At 35.9% G+C, this 18103-nt stretch overlaps 1 protein-coding gene across 4 annotated transcripts in view; it reads left to right on the top strand.

Moving 5' to 3' along the window:
* ARHGAP12 (Rho GTPase activating protein 12) overlaps window positions 1-18103 on the top strand; it is a 109671-nt gene that overhangs the window by 34216 nt on the left and 57352 nt on the right. For all 4 annotated transcript variants that reach the window (XM_047740870.1, XM_047740868.1, XM_047740869.1 and 1 more), the window contains exon 4: window positions 14021-14284. In XM_047740870.1, coding sequence (XP_047596826.1) covers window positions 14021-14284 — 264 coding nt within the window. The remainder of the gene's footprint in view (window positions 1-14020; window positions 14285-18103) is intronic.

The following is an 18103-nucleotide window of genomic DNA, read 5'->3' as shown; positions in this document are numbered from 1 at the left end:
GTCAATTTTAATATTCTTTTAGAAAACTGATATGATACATTTTTTTGAGGAACTTATGACATAAAGTCTGGGAAGTACACTCAACTGCTCTGAGTCTTGCTTCCTATTCCTGGGTTGGCACACTTCTCAAGGACAGCAGTTTGTCTCTTACCTTTTTCTATCCTATCAGTTAGGGATATGTTGAACGTTTGTTGAATGAGTAAGTGAATGAAAGAGAGCATAAAAGGCTACTAGTGAAATCAAAAGACCTGGACATTGTAGAATAGGACTTCTCAGTTTAATTTCCCAGTTAATATATACATTGTCAAACAGAAATGTTCTTTTATTCTCTGGCGCAAGTCCTTTTCTTGATTTTCCAATTTAGTCTTTAATGTACTTCACATAAGAAATATAAACAATATCATTTAATATAATTTTAGTAAATAAGCTAGGAAAAAACCCTGCTAACCTATACTGGCAGTCTATTAATCTGTATTGACTTTTTCTTTTTTTTTTTTAAACTAGAACCAAGTGTGAGCATGTTAGGTGATTTGTTGAAATGCAGGTAATAAGTAGGATAAGGCAATGAATAGGATGACCTGTGAGGTCAGAGGGAAAATATGTGGGGAAGAATAAGTTAAATAAGTTAAAAAAAAAATTTTTTTTTTTTTTTTAGGTTTATTAGAGAGGGCACATAAGCAGGGGGAGCGGTAGAGGGAGAAGCAGGCTCCCCACTGAACAGGGAGCCTGATGCAGGGCTCAGTCCCAGGACCCTGGGATCATGACCTGAGCCGAAGGCAGAGCTTAACGTACTAAGTAACCCTGGTGGCCCGAGTAAGTTAATTTTTAAAGCTAGAGATTCTGCATTTAATTGTATGTCTGTTTGAAGTTGGCTAGCTACTAATAAAGTTGTGTGTGTGTGTGTGTGTGTGTGTGTGTGTGTGTACACAGGGGGAGGGGCAGAGGGAGAGGGAGATGCAAACTCCCGGCTGAGCAGAGAGCCAGACATGGGGCTCAGTCCTGGGCCTCCAGGATCATGACTGGAGCTGAAGGCAGACACTTAACCAACTGAGCCACTCACGTATCCCTGAAGTTTTATTTTAAAATAAAATTCTTTTAAAGGCAGTCTCTAAAGGTCTTTGTGATACCTAAGTCTGTAGTTCAGAGAACTATTCTTGTCTTTTAAATAGGTATTAAAACTTATGTGTCAATTAAGAAAATTGTTTGAAACTCAGTGTTAACGTAAAAGCTGGATTGCATTTTCTGCTACTCCTTTCTGAAATTTATAGGAGAATGTCAATGCTGAATGGATGTAAATTTTGTAATTTATTTGAAGTATTTATTTGAGGAAGAATGCAGTGAAATACATAATACATCTAATTCTTATGTACTTGGTTTTAGTAAAATCTAGCTGAATATGGGGAGGGCATCTTCATAGGAGTTGCCAAGTTCTTCTGTAAAGAACCAGATAGTAAATATTTTAGGTTTTGTGAGCTTATGTGGTTTCTGTTAAGTATCCAACTCTCATTGTAGCATAAAAGCAGCCATCGACCATATGGAAACTGTATGGCTATGTTGCAATAAAACTTCTTTTACAAAAATGTGTTGCAAGCTGGATTTGGACTATAGATTGGTTGTCTCTATATCAAATATAGGGGAGTGCTGTACTCTTTTTTTCTGTTTTTATTTTTTTGGCTCACTAATAAGTGTGAAATACAATAAAATGCTCATAAAAATTGCAGAAACATTATCCTACAGATAATATTTGGAACAGAACTTTTGCTCTCATTTGATTGCTCAATAACTTTATCAGCTGGTTTAAGACTGTCCAGATTTTTGTATTAAAGGACACTTAGGGGTTTCATTTTGAAATTATAGAAGTACAAGATGTTTGAAGGTTAAAAATTTTATACAAATTTTTAAGATTTTATTTATTTATTTGACAGAGAGAGATCACAAGTAGACGGAGAGGCAGGCAGAGAGAGAGAGAGAGAGGGAAGCAGGCTCCCTGCTGAGCAGAGAGCCCGATGTGGGACTCGATCCCAGGACCCTAAGATTATGACCTGAGCCGAAGGCAGCGGCTTAACCCACTGAGCCACCCAGGCGCCCTGAAGGTTAAAAATTTTAAGTGACGTGTTCACAATTTCATTTAAGACATCAGCAGGGGTTCTACTGGAGTAGTAGATTGCTGAAGTTTTGTTTTGTGGTATTTTTTTCTTTTTAATCCTATTTTCTGTTTTCAGAAAAATTCCTTTTTTGTTAGAAGATAGTTTACTTTTCTTTTTGCCTTTTGTAACTATATTTCATAATTTAAAAAAGAGTCTAATACTTTGTTCAGCTTAGTGCATCCCTTTTCTAGCCAGCAAAGTATGGTAAAACTTTAAAGTTCTATTACGTAGCTTAGTAAGTAATATGTTAGTAACATATTAGTAAGTAATATGTTTAGTAAGTAAGATGTTTAGTAAAACATCTCTCTCAGGTATGCCAGATTTTCCTTCACTTGATTTGTCATGCTTATTATTGAAAAGCGTTGGGGCGCCTGGGTGGCTCAGTTGGTTAAGCGTCTGACTTGAGCTCAGGTCATGATCCCGGTCATCTCCCTCTACTGCTTCCCCTGCTAGTACTCTTTCTCAAGTAAATAAATCTTAAAAAAAAAAATTATTAAGCACCCGTGTCATGTCAGTGGTATTGTTAAACAGTCCAGTAATGTAACATGTACCTGAAGATTAGATTATTTGTTTTTACAGAAAGACCATCTATTTCATATTTCAAGTATTTTTTTTCATTGACAGTTCTGTTACTGTAATTTAAATGAGTTAAGGAAAAATAGTGTTTATCAGTTATAACAACTAAGTAACTAGCTTTTCTTTAGGTATAATCAAGTGGGAAGGAATGTGATCTTTTAAACTTTCAGCTACAGATTTAATGATTGAAGTGGGAATTAATAAATTTTAATGTTCCTCTAGTAACTAAATATAAATAGAAAAATATGGATACTTTTATAGTAGTCACTTCCTGTGCTGTATCACTGTTGTTACGCAGTAGTTTCCATGTTAATGCATTCACTGAAAGAGAGTATGAAGATTGAAAACTGTGATAACCAGACTTGTTCCTTCCGATGGTTAGCACTTTGTTCTGTTTAAAGGAGCAAAGCATCTTCATGCCGTGTTCAGTGTGTCTCATCCTGAAGAGCAACAGTATCCTAAACAGACACAGTAAACAAGAAGTTAGTAAATCTTAATTTAGGTCTCTATCACAGATTTTCTCATTTGATTTTACACACAGAGACTTCTGAACCCTGGATGAAAACCTTTTTATTTCTTCTTGAATGTTCAGATACCTAATGAAAAGCTGCAAGCATGTATAAATAAGCGATTTGGAATCAGAGGAGACCAACAGGATTAGGACAGGATAGGGTAATTCTGAGTCTTTAGATGAGGGTCAGTAGTTAATTTGACTTAGGGGAACGTATCTTTTGTATTTATTTATTTAAAAACATATTTTAAAAATATTTATTTATTTGAAAGAGAGAGCACAAGCGGGGGGCGGGGGAGCAGATGGAGAGAGAGAGGGAGAAGCAGACTCGCTGCTTAGCAGAGAGCTTGATGTGGGACTTGATGCCAGAATCCTGAGATTGTGACCTGAGCTGAAGGCACACACTTAACTGACTGAGGCACCCAGGCGCCCCGTATTTATTGTATTTAAGAGCCTTTTAAAAAAATTTCTAAACTGTAGTTGAACTAGTTTTGAAGATCCCTAAGAGGAGACTGAGGATTTGGGAAATAAACCACAGTTTTCGATAGCATTAACTCTGTAGATTTCGAGTGTACTTAATAGATGAATTTTATTTCATGTACTTTGAAATATAAGTAGAATGTTTTGTATTTTTCTCTTTGGCAGTAAGGATATATGAGGAGGTCTAGAGAAACAAAATTACTTTTAAACTTAGGTGCTGATTTTTTCCCCCTCTTTTGGATTAATAGTCTTCCATGTATATGTAAGATGTCAAGATGTGGAAAATATGTAAGGTATCAGGGTTATTTTTTTGAATGATGACTTTTAGAGTTAATGGTAAATTTTATTTGAGGTGTTTGAAGAGAAAAGGGCTCTTACTAGGTTTCTCAAGAGAAAAAGAACCAATAGGGTATCTATAGATACATTTTGTAAGAGACTTATAGGGCTTGTCTCATGCAATCATGGAGGCTGAAAAGTCCCAAATCTGCTGTCCACAGTATCCGTGGGATACTATGCAGCCTTAAAAAGGACATTCTGACACATGCCACAGCGTGGATGAAATCTTGAGAACAATACATAAAATGAAATAAACCAGTCACAAAAAGGCAAATATTGTATGATTTTGCTTACATGAAGTACCTAGCATGGTAAGGTTCATTATAGACGGAAAATGGAAATGTTGGTTGCTGGGGGCTGAGGAGTGAGGGAATGGAGAGTTACCGTGTGATGTGTACAGAGGTTCAGTTTTATGAGATGAAAAAAGTTCTGGAAATGGATGGTGCTGATGGTTGCAGAGAGATTACCCAGTGTTTAGACAGGCCTTAGTTTGTGAAACTTGAGGATGAACTGCTCATTTGGACAGGTGTTAGACTTTTGATCACTGTTGTTACAAACAGTCTCCTTCTACGTCATGCATTTTACCTTTCTTTTCTCTACCCTGTCCTGTTTTGTCCTTTGGCAACTTGGTGAACTTGCTTTAATTGGGAACCATATTCTCATTGTGGCTTATGAGGCTTTTAGTTCTAAGCACAGTGACTACATTTCTGATTTAGAGTGAACCCAGTGTATTCCTGACTGTGAACTAGCCCTTCCTCCTTGCCTGCTCTAGATTTTCTAGGTAAACTTAAAGTTTTAGATATTGACTTCCATGGGTATCATCAGTGTGTTCTTGCCTTTATAGCTTAGGCTGTAGAATTTCATTTCAGAATTGTTACATAGGTTTAAAACTAATGGCCTTTTTCTCTTCTACAATTTTTTTTTTTAATCTCACTTCAGAATAAATAAGAGAATACAAGTAAACAAACCAGCCATAATTTCATGAAACAAGTTATAAGAACTTATATATAGTCTTTTGATTTTTTTTCATGCATATATATGGGTGAATGTACACACATACTTTTATATTAGGTTCATCTATATGTGTCTAAATACCTTTTCTGAATATCTTTTAAGGAATTCAGGGCTTAAATATTTCTTCGTTAGTATAAAGTGGCCATTAAAGTGATGGAAAATCATCTATTTTTTATTTGCTTTGTATAGGTATAAGGTTTTCTGTACAGCTTTAAGGATATCATACTTTAAACTCTATAAATTATGCACTGAGTTTGGAATTTATTAGATTATTCAAGCAACTGTATTACAGTGTTGTCATGCGGGCTTGTTAACAAATTGGTACATGTGGTAAGTTAGAAATCCATTTATTTGGTTCTGTTCATTTGAGTGACAATTTATATTTTCCTTAGATAGTTTTTCAGAATATTTTACTTCAGAATCATATTTCCCAAAAAACAGAGAAGAATGGTTTTTTTTTTCAGAAAATGACAGGAAGGATGGTATATCAGCCAATTAAATGTGTACCGTGTACTTGGTTAATTTTTTTTTTGAAATTTATTCTATTTTTGGCTGTAACCAGAAACTTCAATGTCTAAGCTTAGACTTCTGCGTGTACTATGTGCTTTCAACAAGTAAACACAGATTCATTGTTTTCATTCGTGATTGTGCCATAAACTTGTTAGTCTCTAGAACTTTCAGAAGCCATAGAGTATTATTTAGTCATCCTCTGAATGCTGATCATACAGTTAGCATTCAGGTCCCTAGAGAGAGAGATTTGTGATAATGAATGGTAGGTGACCAGGCCATTGCATGTTGCTTCATCAGTATAAAATTGTAGCTAAGTCTTGCTCTTTCAGCATAATGTCCTATTGGAGAATTTTGCTTGCTTAACTGACCAAGGACAAGCATATCTTGTTGAATACTTTCAGTACACGTTTAACAATGAGGTTTCATCAGTAAATTATTAGTTCCTGTCAGCTGTGGCATTTATCTTTCTTTTTTCAAAAATTTTCTATGGATTGGGAAAGTAGTTACTGGGAAAATTTTTCAGAATCTGAGTCAGGGCTTGAGAAGAGATCTTCAGTTTATTCGTTTCTAGACTTTGAAAATACAGTGTGTTTTTAAGACATGATCTTGCTCTAAACTCTTGGGCTTTGAGTTTCTTTGGAGAGACTGAAAAGTAACAACTGAACGTAATTTAGTATGAGGGGGAATACATAAACACAAAATACTATAGATTGATGCTGTCCAGTATAGCAGCCGGTTGCCATGTGTGGTTATCGAGCACTTGAATGCATGCATGGCTGATAGACTGAAGAACTGAATTTATTTTAGTTCAATTATTTTAAGTTAAATTTAAAAACTGATATAGAATAATTTGAGTATTTGAATTTGTTTTTTCAGTTGTAAATTTTATGAAATCTAAATACAGATCAAGTACTTCAATGAAAATTTTAGGATTTGAATTGAAATACACTATAAAGTATACACTGGATTTTAAAGACTTGTAATTTTTATATTGATTATGTAGTAAAATGCTAATATTTTAGATGTATTGGGTTAAGCAAATATATTATTAGAATTCAATTCACCTCCTTCTTTTTATCTTTTTAATGTGGCTACTAGAAACTTCTTTTTTTTTTTTTTTAAGATTTTATTTATTTATTTGACAGAGAGAGATCACAAGTAGACAGAGAGGCAGGCAGAGAGAGAGAGGGAAGCAGGCTTCTTGCTGAGCAGAGAGCCCGATGCGGGACTCGATCCCAGGACCCCGAGATCATGACCCGAGCCGAAGGCAGCGGCTTAACCCACTGAGCCACCCAGGCGCCCCTAGAAACTTCTTTTTTAAGTAGGCGCCATGCCTAGCATGGAGCCCAGTGTCGTGCTTGAACTCACAACCCTGAGTTCAAGACCTGAGCTGAGATCAGGAGTCAGATGCTTAACTGACGGAGCCACCCTGGTGCCCCCACTAGAAAATTTTACATGTCATACCTGGCTCACATTATATTTGTGTCGGTGCTGCCCTAGATAGATGGGAATTCTACATTGAGGAATAGAGGAGCGTCTCAAAGAGAAGGTGACTTTCAAAGAGGTGAACCAGCTGTTTATGGTTGTTCAGGCTGAGGATATAAGGAATTTGAGGAGTGTGCGAAGGATCCACTCTAGTAGGTCTTTCAAAATACATGTCCATCATTTAAGGGAGAGAGGTGGATGTTGGAGGGCTCAAATTCATGGCCTAATAAAACAGGAGTAAGGAATTAATTTCAGTATATGAATTCCATGGTAGCGTCTTAGTTTATATGAGAGTAGTTTTCATCCAGGGATGTGTTGAGTGTTTACCATGTGCAGGTGCTATACTAGGCACTGTAGATAAAGAGATAAACGAGGCAAACATTTCTACCTTAAAGATAGTCAAGTTCTAGAAGAAAAGCCAGATGAGTAAATCTGAGATTACAGTACAGTGTAATAAGTACCATGGTAAGCTGCAGCATCGTGAGGCTATAGGAAGAGGTGCATGTAAGGGCACAACAGAAAATTACTGGAGGACGTGGGTGTGGGCTTAATCTTTAAGGGGAAGTTTGTCTTTTGTTGTTTCTTTGGCAAGTCTTTGTACCTATGATAAACTTCCTAATCGTGCACACCCTCGTGACTATGTATGTATAGGTCCCTTTTACCTGGGTCTTTTCCCTGTGGTGTCTGTCAGCTCTTACCTGTACACCCTCTAGGTACAGACGGTCTTTACCTTCCAGTAAATCTAGTTTACAGCATGGCATGATTGCAGTATTGGCAGCTGGCATCTGATTTTGCAGGTTGGTAGCACAGAAATGACTTGATCAGTATGTTTGTTTATGGCTTCCTAGAAATAAGCATTTGTTACCTCACAGCTTTCCTACTTCCTGCCTTCTTGTCTGTCAGGGGAGAGGCAGAAATGGTGGCAGATCTCTGATGGTGTAAAGGGGTTGTTCAATTGTTGGTCAAGGTGATCAAAGAGGAGGGGAAGAGGACAGAAACAAGATGAAAGATGAGGGGCTAAAAAAGTTTTAGTATATGAATATAAGGTATCAAACCCAATAGGAATGGAGCAACCTCAAGTGCAATAAATAGAAAAACTACAGAAAAGGGGTTTTTTTTTTTTTTGGTTCTTTTTTTACCGTGAAAATAATATTTATTAAAGCTTTTCACAGTGCTGACTTTCCTTAGCCACCAGTTATGTTTCATTATGGGAAGGCTGCTTTTTATTTCTTTGTGTTATGTCAGCTAAAACCAGATTTGAATGTACTTGAAGCGCCCTTCACCACTTCATTGGACTTCCTTGGCTTCCTCCTGCTTCCGTTTACAGATCCAGTTAAACCTCTGCTGTGAACCTTTCCTCCCCGTCACATCTCACTGTCTTCTTGCTTACTGCCTTTTTTGTGCCCCTGGAGAATCCTGTACATGCAGCTCTCTGCAGCACGCAGTCACGCCATTGGAATCGTTTTATTATCTGTCTCTCTCTTTTGGTTTGCTGGCCCTTAAGGACAGGAACTGTCTCACTTACGTCTCCCACACAGCTCGAAATTGGTTCTCATATGTTAGCTAAGTAAGTAAAATCAGAGAAGACGTCCTTGTGCTCTGCAGACCCTGAAATCTCAGTGCGGTCATGCTTTAAGACGCAAACATTAGAATTTATAATGTAAAATTGTCAAACAAGGTGTTTGTTTTTTAATGTGTTTTTGTCCCTAAAATTTGGTCTTAAGCGAAAAGATTTCTTTTGAAAAGTTATATTTTCCAGTTGAAATTGATACATGATTTTCAGTTGTGAAACTAAAACAAATTTTAGTGTTGTTAACTGAATATTGGCTTGTTGGTTATTATTTTGTCCTCTATTCTGTTAACTGGCCCAGTGTTAGAATTAGCAATTATGGTAAGGCAGAGTTTAAGCAGGTAAATTACCAAAGGCACATAAATGTCTTCTTTCCACATGAATTAAAATAGAGTTAAAAAATAATTTAAATTTTGTTTTGGAGTCTGATATTTGGTAATTGCTTTGTTTGTTTACCCATAAGCTAAATCAAAGATATGATTATAGGCTGCAGGGACTTAAAGTGATTATTCAGTAACATAAACATAAACATATTTATGTAAATATAATTCATCATTGTCACTGTTTTTTTAATGGTTATTATAAAGGTAGGTACCTGAGTATTAATACTGAGTAGCATATGCTATTTAAGAAACCAATAGGTATAGCTCCTTAGTTAATATGTATTCTGCTATTCTCTGAAGTTTATTTTAGGAGCAGTTTTTGAACTAATGTTAAAGAAAAAAGAGGACAAATCTCAGTGTTTTTTGGTATTAAGTAGGGATTCAGGGAGAGTCTAAGTTTAGAGTTATTTTCTTTTTTTAAAAATTATTTTTTATTATGTTAGTCACCATACAGTACATCCTTAGTTTTTAATGTTGTGTTCCAAGATTCGTTGTTTATGTATAACACCCAGTGCTCCATGCAATACATGCCCTCCTTAATTCCCATCACTAGGCCAACCCAACCCAACCCATCCCCCCATCCCCCTCCCCTCTAAAACCCTCAGTTTGTTTCTTGGAGTCCACAGTGTCGTGGTTCATCTTCCTCCTCTGATTCCCCCCCCTTGATTTTTCCCTTCCTTTTCCTGATGTCCTCCAAAAATTAAAAAAATAAAAAAAAAATAAAGTTACCTTCTTATATATATGGTTCCCCAAATTTTTCTTTCTGTGGATAGTGGGAGGACTATTTTAGTCTCTGTATAAAGTGGAACAGGCCAGGGCTTTTTTTAAATATAAAATTGGGTCATGTGGAGAGGTACTAGTCCCAATTCAGTTGTTAATTAATGACAGATATGGCCCATAAAATTAACTTTGTTTCTGTGCTCTCCTTTTAAAAATTTTTTTTGTCTGAAAAAACACTTATTCTTGTCTACAGTTCATGAACCAGGTGCTTTGTTCAGTTTAAGTGCACAATACTTAAGTCTTAAAAATTTTCCAAAATTAATTTTTATGTGATTCATATATTGAAAGTGGCTGTTATTATTTTAATTCTTTTAGTTATCTGCAGAGAAACAACTGGTGGTATGAACAGAATTGTCTGTAAGTACTTTGATTTTTATAATAGAAGTTTATTGGACCAGAGGGACTAGTTTCCCCTGAGTGCATTCAAGATGTAATTTTATCAGTGTGTTCCAAATAATAGTGTACATAAGGATCCCATAGAATACTTAAAAATACAGATTCTTGACTATCACCCTTCACCATTTTCCACCCCCAGTGACTCTGGGATATGACTCAAGAATTTTAAGTTTAAAGAAAAACATTCCTGAGTCTGATATAGATGATCCACTGACCACCTGTTAAGAAAGACTAGTCATAACAACACTACATGTTAATACTCTTATTGTCACTTTTATGAGTCTCCTGGACTGAGCAAGTGCCCTGGATTCTTAGCTTCATCAAACTCTAAAGATAGTAATTCTCACTGTAAAATTGGAAAAAATGAAGTTGGGAAATAAAGCACATAGAAAAAAAATTATACATAACCCCATTATCCAGAGAAGACTGATAATATTTTAGTTGGTTTTTCTCCATACTTTTAAATTTTTAGTTGGAGTTTATTTGGAAGTTAGAAGCAGTTTTATATTCTGTTATTCCCATTAAGCTCATAATTTTTTATAATGTTATTAAAAATCATCACCATTTTTATTGCCACTCAAATATATAAATTGCCTCATATATCATTGTTTACTTAACCATTCCTCTGTTTCTGGATGTTTAGATGGTTTCTTTTTTTACTTAATTTTAAAAAATTAACATATCATGTATTACTGGTTTCAAAGGTACAGGTCTGTGATTCATCAGCTTTATATAATACCCAGTGCTCATTACATCACATGCCCTTCTTAATGGCTGTCCCCTAGTTACCCCGCCCTTTCATCTCCCTCTTCCCTCCAGCAACCCTCAGTTTGTTTCCTATGATTAAGAATTTCTTATGGTTTGTGTCCCTAGCAGGTTTCGTCTTGTTTTTTTTCTCTTCCTCGATGATCCTCTGTTTTGTTTCTCAAATTCCACATATCACTGAGATCATATGTAACTGTCTTTCTCTGATTAACTTATTTCGCTTAGCATAATACCCTCTAGTTCCAGCTACATCACTGCAAATGGCAAGATTTCATTTTTGATGGCTGCATAATATTCGTGCGTGTGTATCACATCTTCATTCATGTGTTGGTGGACATCTCGGCTCTCTCCATAGTTTGGCTATTGTGGACATTGCTGCTATAAACATTGGGGTGCTCATGCCCTTTCAGATCACTACATTTGCATCTTTGGGGTAAATACCCAGTAGTGCAATTGCTGGGTTGTCGGGTAGCTCTATTTTCAACTTCTTGAGGAACCTCCATACTGTTTTCCAAAGTGGCTGCACCAGCTTGCATTCCACCAACAGTGTAGAAGGGTTCCCCTTTCTCTGCATCCTTGCCAACACCTGTTGTTTCCTGACGTGTTAATTTTAGCCATTCTGTCTGGGGTGAGGCAGTATCTCATTGTGGTTTTGACTTGTATTTCCGTGATGCGGTTGATGCTGATGAGCACTTTTTCATGTGTCTGTTGGCCATGGGCTCTTGGTTTTTTTGGGAGATTTTTGATGACTGCTTCAGTTTCCTTACTGGTTATGGGTCTGTTCAGGTTTTCTGTATCTTCCTGGTTCAGTTCTGGTAGTTTATATGTCTCTAGGAATGCATGTATTTCTTCCAGATTATCTAATTTGCTGGCATATAGTTGCTTATAATATGTTCTTATAATTGTTTGTATTTCTTTGGTGTTGGTTGTGATCTTTCCTCTTTCATTCATGATTTTGTTAAACTTGGGTCCTTTCTCTTTTCTTTTTGATAATCTGGTCAGGGGTTTATCAGTCTTATTAATTTCTTTCAAAGAACCAGCTCATAGTTTTGTTGATCTGTTCTACTGTTCTTTTGGTTTATATTTCATTGATTTCTGCTCTGATCTTTATTTCTCTTCCCGTGCTGTGTTTAGGCTTTATTTGCTTAGACAGACTTTCTTTATATTTCTACTTCTTTCCTGAATTACTTAATGCAGTGCTGGATTTGATTGCTAATGTTTTACTTCATATATTTTCATTTATATTTATAAGTGAGGTTTGTTTATATATTTTTTTTCATTTAATTCTTCTCCAGTTTTGTTTTAGAATTATGCTAGCCTCATAAACTGTGTTGAAGCATTTCAGTTTTTTAAATTAGAAAAACTGTTTGAACTGTTTAAATAATAGCTATTGGTTGTTTCTTAAAGACTTAATATAATTTTCCATAAACAGCTTTTAGAAAATGGCGTTTCTTGGTGTCTTTATTTCTCCAAGTCTAGTAAAGTATCAGGATCAAAGTAAGAACTTCTTTTAACACTTGTTGAATAAATATTCTCTAGTTAAGGTTCTGGGAAATGATTTGCTACATAGAATTGTTTGTTATATTAAAAGACTTCATTGTAGTAAGAGAAACATTGTTACCTTGGCTAGTTCACCAGCATATGGAAGTAGTCTGGAAGAGAAATACTACATGGAAATCTGTCTTCCCAGATAGATTTTCTTCATAGAAAGGTGCTCTTTGGTGGTAGTCTAATTTCAAAGCTAACATTTCAAAGAAAACATTCTCATTTGTATCATTGAATACAGTAGTTGGGTAATTACCATGTGTAAAAAGACAATGTAATCATTTTACATATGTATTCATGTTTGGAGTTATTTTTAATGTGTTCTCTTTTAAATCTTATTCTGTGATTTATATCCATTATAATTATTTACAGACAAAATAATATTTTAGAAGTTAAAGTACTTTAATTTTATTAAGACTGATTAGTGTATCCTTCCGCATTTCCTTTTTTAAATTCTGTATTTTTAAGCATTCATAAAACTCTTGGGTACATTATAGAAATAATTAAATTTCTGAATATAACCCTAGGATTTATATAGTAAAACAGCCCAGGGTCAGCAATGTTCCCAGAGGACGTTTGGCAACATCTGGATACTTCTTAATAGACACAATGGAAATGCAACTAACATATAGTGGGTAGAGATGCTAGTAAACATTCTAAAACACACAAAATAGCCCCCTGCAGTAAAGAATTATCTGACCCAAAATGTTATCCGTGCGAAGGTTGAGAATGCAAAGTGCATGAAGAATATTCTGCTCTTGACTGACATCTAGTGAAACATATAAAAATAATAAGTAAAGCTGTAGATTGAGATTAAGCATTTAAATCAGTTACTGCTGATTCTTATTTTTCCACTGTTAGGAAATTCACAAATAAGGAACCTAGGGAGATTATATGATTTATTGGTATTGAGAAATTCTAGCTGAGAAAGAATGGAATGTAGTAAATTCTTAGATGAAATGTTTTATCTCCTTTATCTTTCACTTTTACATTCCTGATTTAATATTTGATAGTTTTCTATCAAAATCTTTCTTTTGATAGTTTTCTGAATAAATGTTGAATTACGCATGTGTAAGACTTTGCTTGTTTAAAAAAAATTGCCTAAAATCATAGACTTTCAGAGAAAAAGAAGACCTTTGTGGTTTAATCTGATTCCCTCATTTATAGAGATGTAAAAATTCAATTTCAGGAAGAATGAGGTGATCTAATCCAATGTCCTACAACTTGTTAGTGCCAGATCTTAAACTGGAGCTCCCAGTTCCTGACTTCTAGTGGACTATTCTTTCAGGGTGAGGGAAAGTTATCAAGTATCCTTTGGATTGTGTTTGAAGCTTTTATGTTTTCTTCAACTAAATAATGAATTTTAATACTGTGAAATTGGTTTTTCTTTAGAGAGAATATATATACCTGTATATGTGTTTTAAAATAAGCTTATATGTATTTTCTATGTCTCATGTTTCATTTAATTTTTATTTGTAAATGTTATGCCAGTTTAAGCATGAATATTTCACATTTTTCGCAGGCAACAACCCCTCCAAATCAAGGACGTCCAGATTCTCCTGTCTATGCTAATCTACAAGAACTGAAAATATCCCAGTCTGCTCTCCCTCCGCTTCCTGGGAGCCCAGCAATTCAGATTAATGGGGAATGGGAGACTCATAAAGATAGTTCAGGGCGTTGTTATTACTATAACAGAGGAACCCAGGAAAGAACCTGGAAACCACCTCGTTGGACTCGGGATACAAGCATAAGCAAGGGAGAGTTCCAGAGTCCAGGAGACCAAGAGGTATGAATAATTAAGGAATCAACAGTGGCTTACCAAACTTTCTCTCTTTTCATTATTCAAGGCCAAGGAAGTGAGTAAGTTTGTTTCTTGGTATTGAAATGATAGAACACTTGAAATCTCTAAGCTATTAAATGTTCTTTCCCAGTTTCATTATATTAATGCAAATTCTAATATCTAACTAATAGACAGTAGCTAACCTTATAATGTGTTTACTAGTTCCTGAATTAAGTAATTTAAAATTGCTTAGTACCAGTGGCTTTCCTCACATTATAGAAGATACCAGTATAGTTACTGTTATTGCCAAATCAGGGATGTTTTTTAGAAAAAGGAAAGAAAATATATGATGTGACTTAGCCACATAAATAAAAACAAAGTTATGAACTAGTTAAAATAGACGCTTTTCTGTATTGGTTTGCTGTGACTACTGAGATGCTTTTCAGTGTTTCAGTCAGAGGTGCAAGATCACTTTTTATTTATATGTAAGGAAAATAAGTATAATGTAATTCCTTTGCTATAAATGGGCCATCTTGTAAAGTATGACTGTTCAGTCTAAAATCATTATTTTCTGTATCTAGTGTTCATACTACTACTCCCCCCTACCCCAACCTTTGTTTCACCTTTACCTGCACCTCTTAGAGGGTGGTGCAGTGAACTTGGCCAGCTATATTTTGAAAGACAGTCATGTCACAGGTCTGGAGAGATTCCTTGGGACCATTTGGACATGCAGGAGAGGCTTGGGTAGAACTGACAGAATGGAATTAAATCCTGCTGTTGGATAGAGGGAGGCCCCTATGCCTGCATAGGACACACTGCTCTTACAGAAAGCATGTGGAATAAAAACAATTCCAGTTAGGTAGGAGCTGGAAAAATCAGGTGGCACATCCTATATTTAGCAGAATCAAAAAGCTTTTTGTAGTTAATGACTCCTCTTGTCCTATTTTTCAGTTGGTTATTTATAGCTTTGGTTTGGTGATAACTTGTACTTTTAGTGTTCAAGAATGAGATCGAGAGTAGTGAGAGAAATTTGTTCTTGTGTTACTATAATAAGAAAAATGTTGAGAAAGTTATTTGAATTGTAGATCTAGAAAGATATCAAATTACATTGTCTTGTATGTGAATAATAAAGTAAAAATCTAGTAATTTGGAAGAACTAGAGAGAGTTCAAGTATAGAATAATTTAAGGAAATTTAAAGTACAGCAACTTTAAGCATGCTTTTTAGCTTTCCATATTAATAAATAGATGAGAGTGATTTGTATATCAGAATCTCTGCTTACTTGGCCTCTGCACAAATTGTTTAAAAATAGTTAATTACAAAGTGGCTAGAGCACATTTTCTAATAATTTCTTGAGAAAGGTTGCATATAGGAGGTGGTACTGAGACTTTGTATGTGAAAAATGTTTATATTCTGTGCTTACATTTAATTGGTAGCTTGCTGAGTATAGAGTTCTAGGTTGGAAATATCTTTTTCCTCACAGTTGGAGGGCATTTTGAACTTCCGTGTATGGTGATACGGATCAGCTGCTTGCCAGGAGTCTCCAGTGTCAAGACCATTAGGTCTTTCTTTTAGACTACTCAGTCTTCACTCTTCACAGAAGTCTTAAAATCTGCCAGGAAAGTCAGGGCTGCAGCCTGTTGGTAGTCAGTATTAGTTTTGCTTATAGTCCCTCAGTCTCCTCGTTTCTGTTTGGTACCTTGTGTCCCATTTATGCTTCTTGTCTTCCAAATCAAGAATCTTACTGTTTTTCTCTCAGAAGATTTAATGAATTCTTGTACTTCAACTGGGAAAAGGGAAGGGTGCACACCTAGCAAGCAGGCCTGAAGGAAGGGGATTCTGGCAGTTTTAGTCCTCATTGCAGTACCCCTGCCTTCACCCCTAGTTCCAGGAGGACCTAATACTGTCACTTCCTGAGCCATTTGAAGATTCTGCTCTGTAAAGTGGTTGGATTTCGCTTCCCTCTCCAACTCCACAGCCTCCCTCTGCCATTTTGGAATCTGCTTTCTTTGTAGATGAGTTAGTTTTTTGTTCATTTGCTTCTCAGCTTCCAGAGTTTTGTGATTGCTCACATCTTGCGTTCTCCCTATTCTTGGTAGTATAAGTCTTTTAAAACATATTTCAGTACTTTTAGTGGGGTTTGAGAAGGGGAATAAGTGTTAACTCTTCCATCTAATTCAGAGCTTATTGTTTTAGTGGTTATCCTAGAGCAATGGTTCTCAACTGGGTACAGTTTTACCTCCAGGGGGACATTAGACAATGGGGACATTTTTTTTGTTGTTAAACTCAAAGAGGGCCACTGGCATCTCGTGGGTATAAGCCAGAGATGCTGTTAAACATCCCGTAATACACAAGATAGCTCCCACAACAAAGACTCATCTGGCCCTAAATGTCAGTAGTGCTGCTGTTGCAAACCCTGCCGTAGAAATGTTAACATGCATGCTCACCAGAGCCTAGTCAGCGTCCTCTCGCTCTTTAGAGCCAAGTGAGAACTGTATGTGCCATTTGCTATTGTTGTCTTTTATTTCTGTTTTTAGCCCCCTTATTGTTGTACATGGTGATTCTTAAATTCATCCTATTTGGCACTCCCCCCCCCCCCCACAGTCCTTTATGCAAATCAGATTATTTTGGATAACTTTTATCTTGGATAACTACTGTCTTAAGCACATACTTTTAAATTTTTTTAGTGAGGATTTGTTAGTGATAGAATCTTAGTTTAAAATTTAGTGATGATGTTAGTGATACCATCTTAGTTTTTGTCTAGAAATTTATTTTTCCTTGTTTTTGAAGGATATCTTTACTTGATATACAGTTCTTTTTTAAAGGATTTTAAAAAACTTATTTATCTGACAGAGCACAAACAGGGAGAGGGAGAAACAGATTCCCCAATGAGCAAGGAGCCCAACCCAGGATCCTGGGATCATGACCTGAGCTGAAGGGAGTCAGTCAACCAGCTAAGCCACCTAGGCGCCTCTTAATATACAGTTATAAGTTGACTGCTTACTTGTTTTTTTCCTGGTTCACTGAAGATCTTATTCTCCTGTTTTCAGGCTTCCATTGTTGATGTTGGAAATCAGCTGTCAGTTTGATTTTTCATTCCTTGAAGAACATCTTGTCCCTTCTGGCTGGCAGCTTTTAAGATCTCGTATCTGTAATTTTTCTATAATATGATTAGGTGAAGGTATCTTATTTCCTGCCCAGGGTTTTGTTGGGCTTCTTTTCTTTCTTTCTTTTTTTTTTTTTTTTTTTTTTTTTTGATTTTATTTATTTGAGAGAGAGAGTGAGAGAGCACAGGCAGGGGGAGGGGCCAAAGGACAGGGAGAAGCAGGCTCCCCACTGAGCAAGGAGCCCAACCAAGGACCACCCTCCCACCCCCATCATGATCTGAACTGAAGGCAGACTCTTAAGCGGTTGAGCCACCAGGTGCCCCTTTTGTTGGGATTCTTGAACTTGAGGAGTCCTATCTTTGATTAGTTCTAGAAAATTCCTACTTGTCTTTATATAGCCTCTGTCCCACTTTCTGTTTCCTCTCATTCTGGAACTTTGATTAGATGAATATTTAATCTGCTTGCATTGGTCATGTCTTTTGATTTCCCTTTACTTGTGAATTTTATCTCTCTTTCTCTTTGTGCTTCATTCTCAATGATTTTTGATGTAGTTCTTGTTCATTATTTTTCATCTTTATTATTAAACCAGTCCTTAAATTTTATTTTATTTTATTTTTTTTAAGATTTTATTTATTTATTTGACACACACAGAGAGAAATCACAAGTAGTGAGAGAGGCAGGCGGAGAGAGAGGGAGAAGCAGGCTCCCCGCTGAGCAGA

This window comes from Lutra lutra, chromosome 8, assembly GCF_902655055.1.
Source record: "Lutra lutra chromosome 8, mLutLut1.2, whole genome shotgun sequence".
In the NCBI taxonomy this organism is placed as follows: domain Eukaryota; kingdom Metazoa; phylum Chordata; class Mammalia; order Carnivora; family Mustelidae; genus Lutra; species Lutra lutra.
This window is presented reverse-complemented; position numbering and strand designations above follow the sequence as displayed.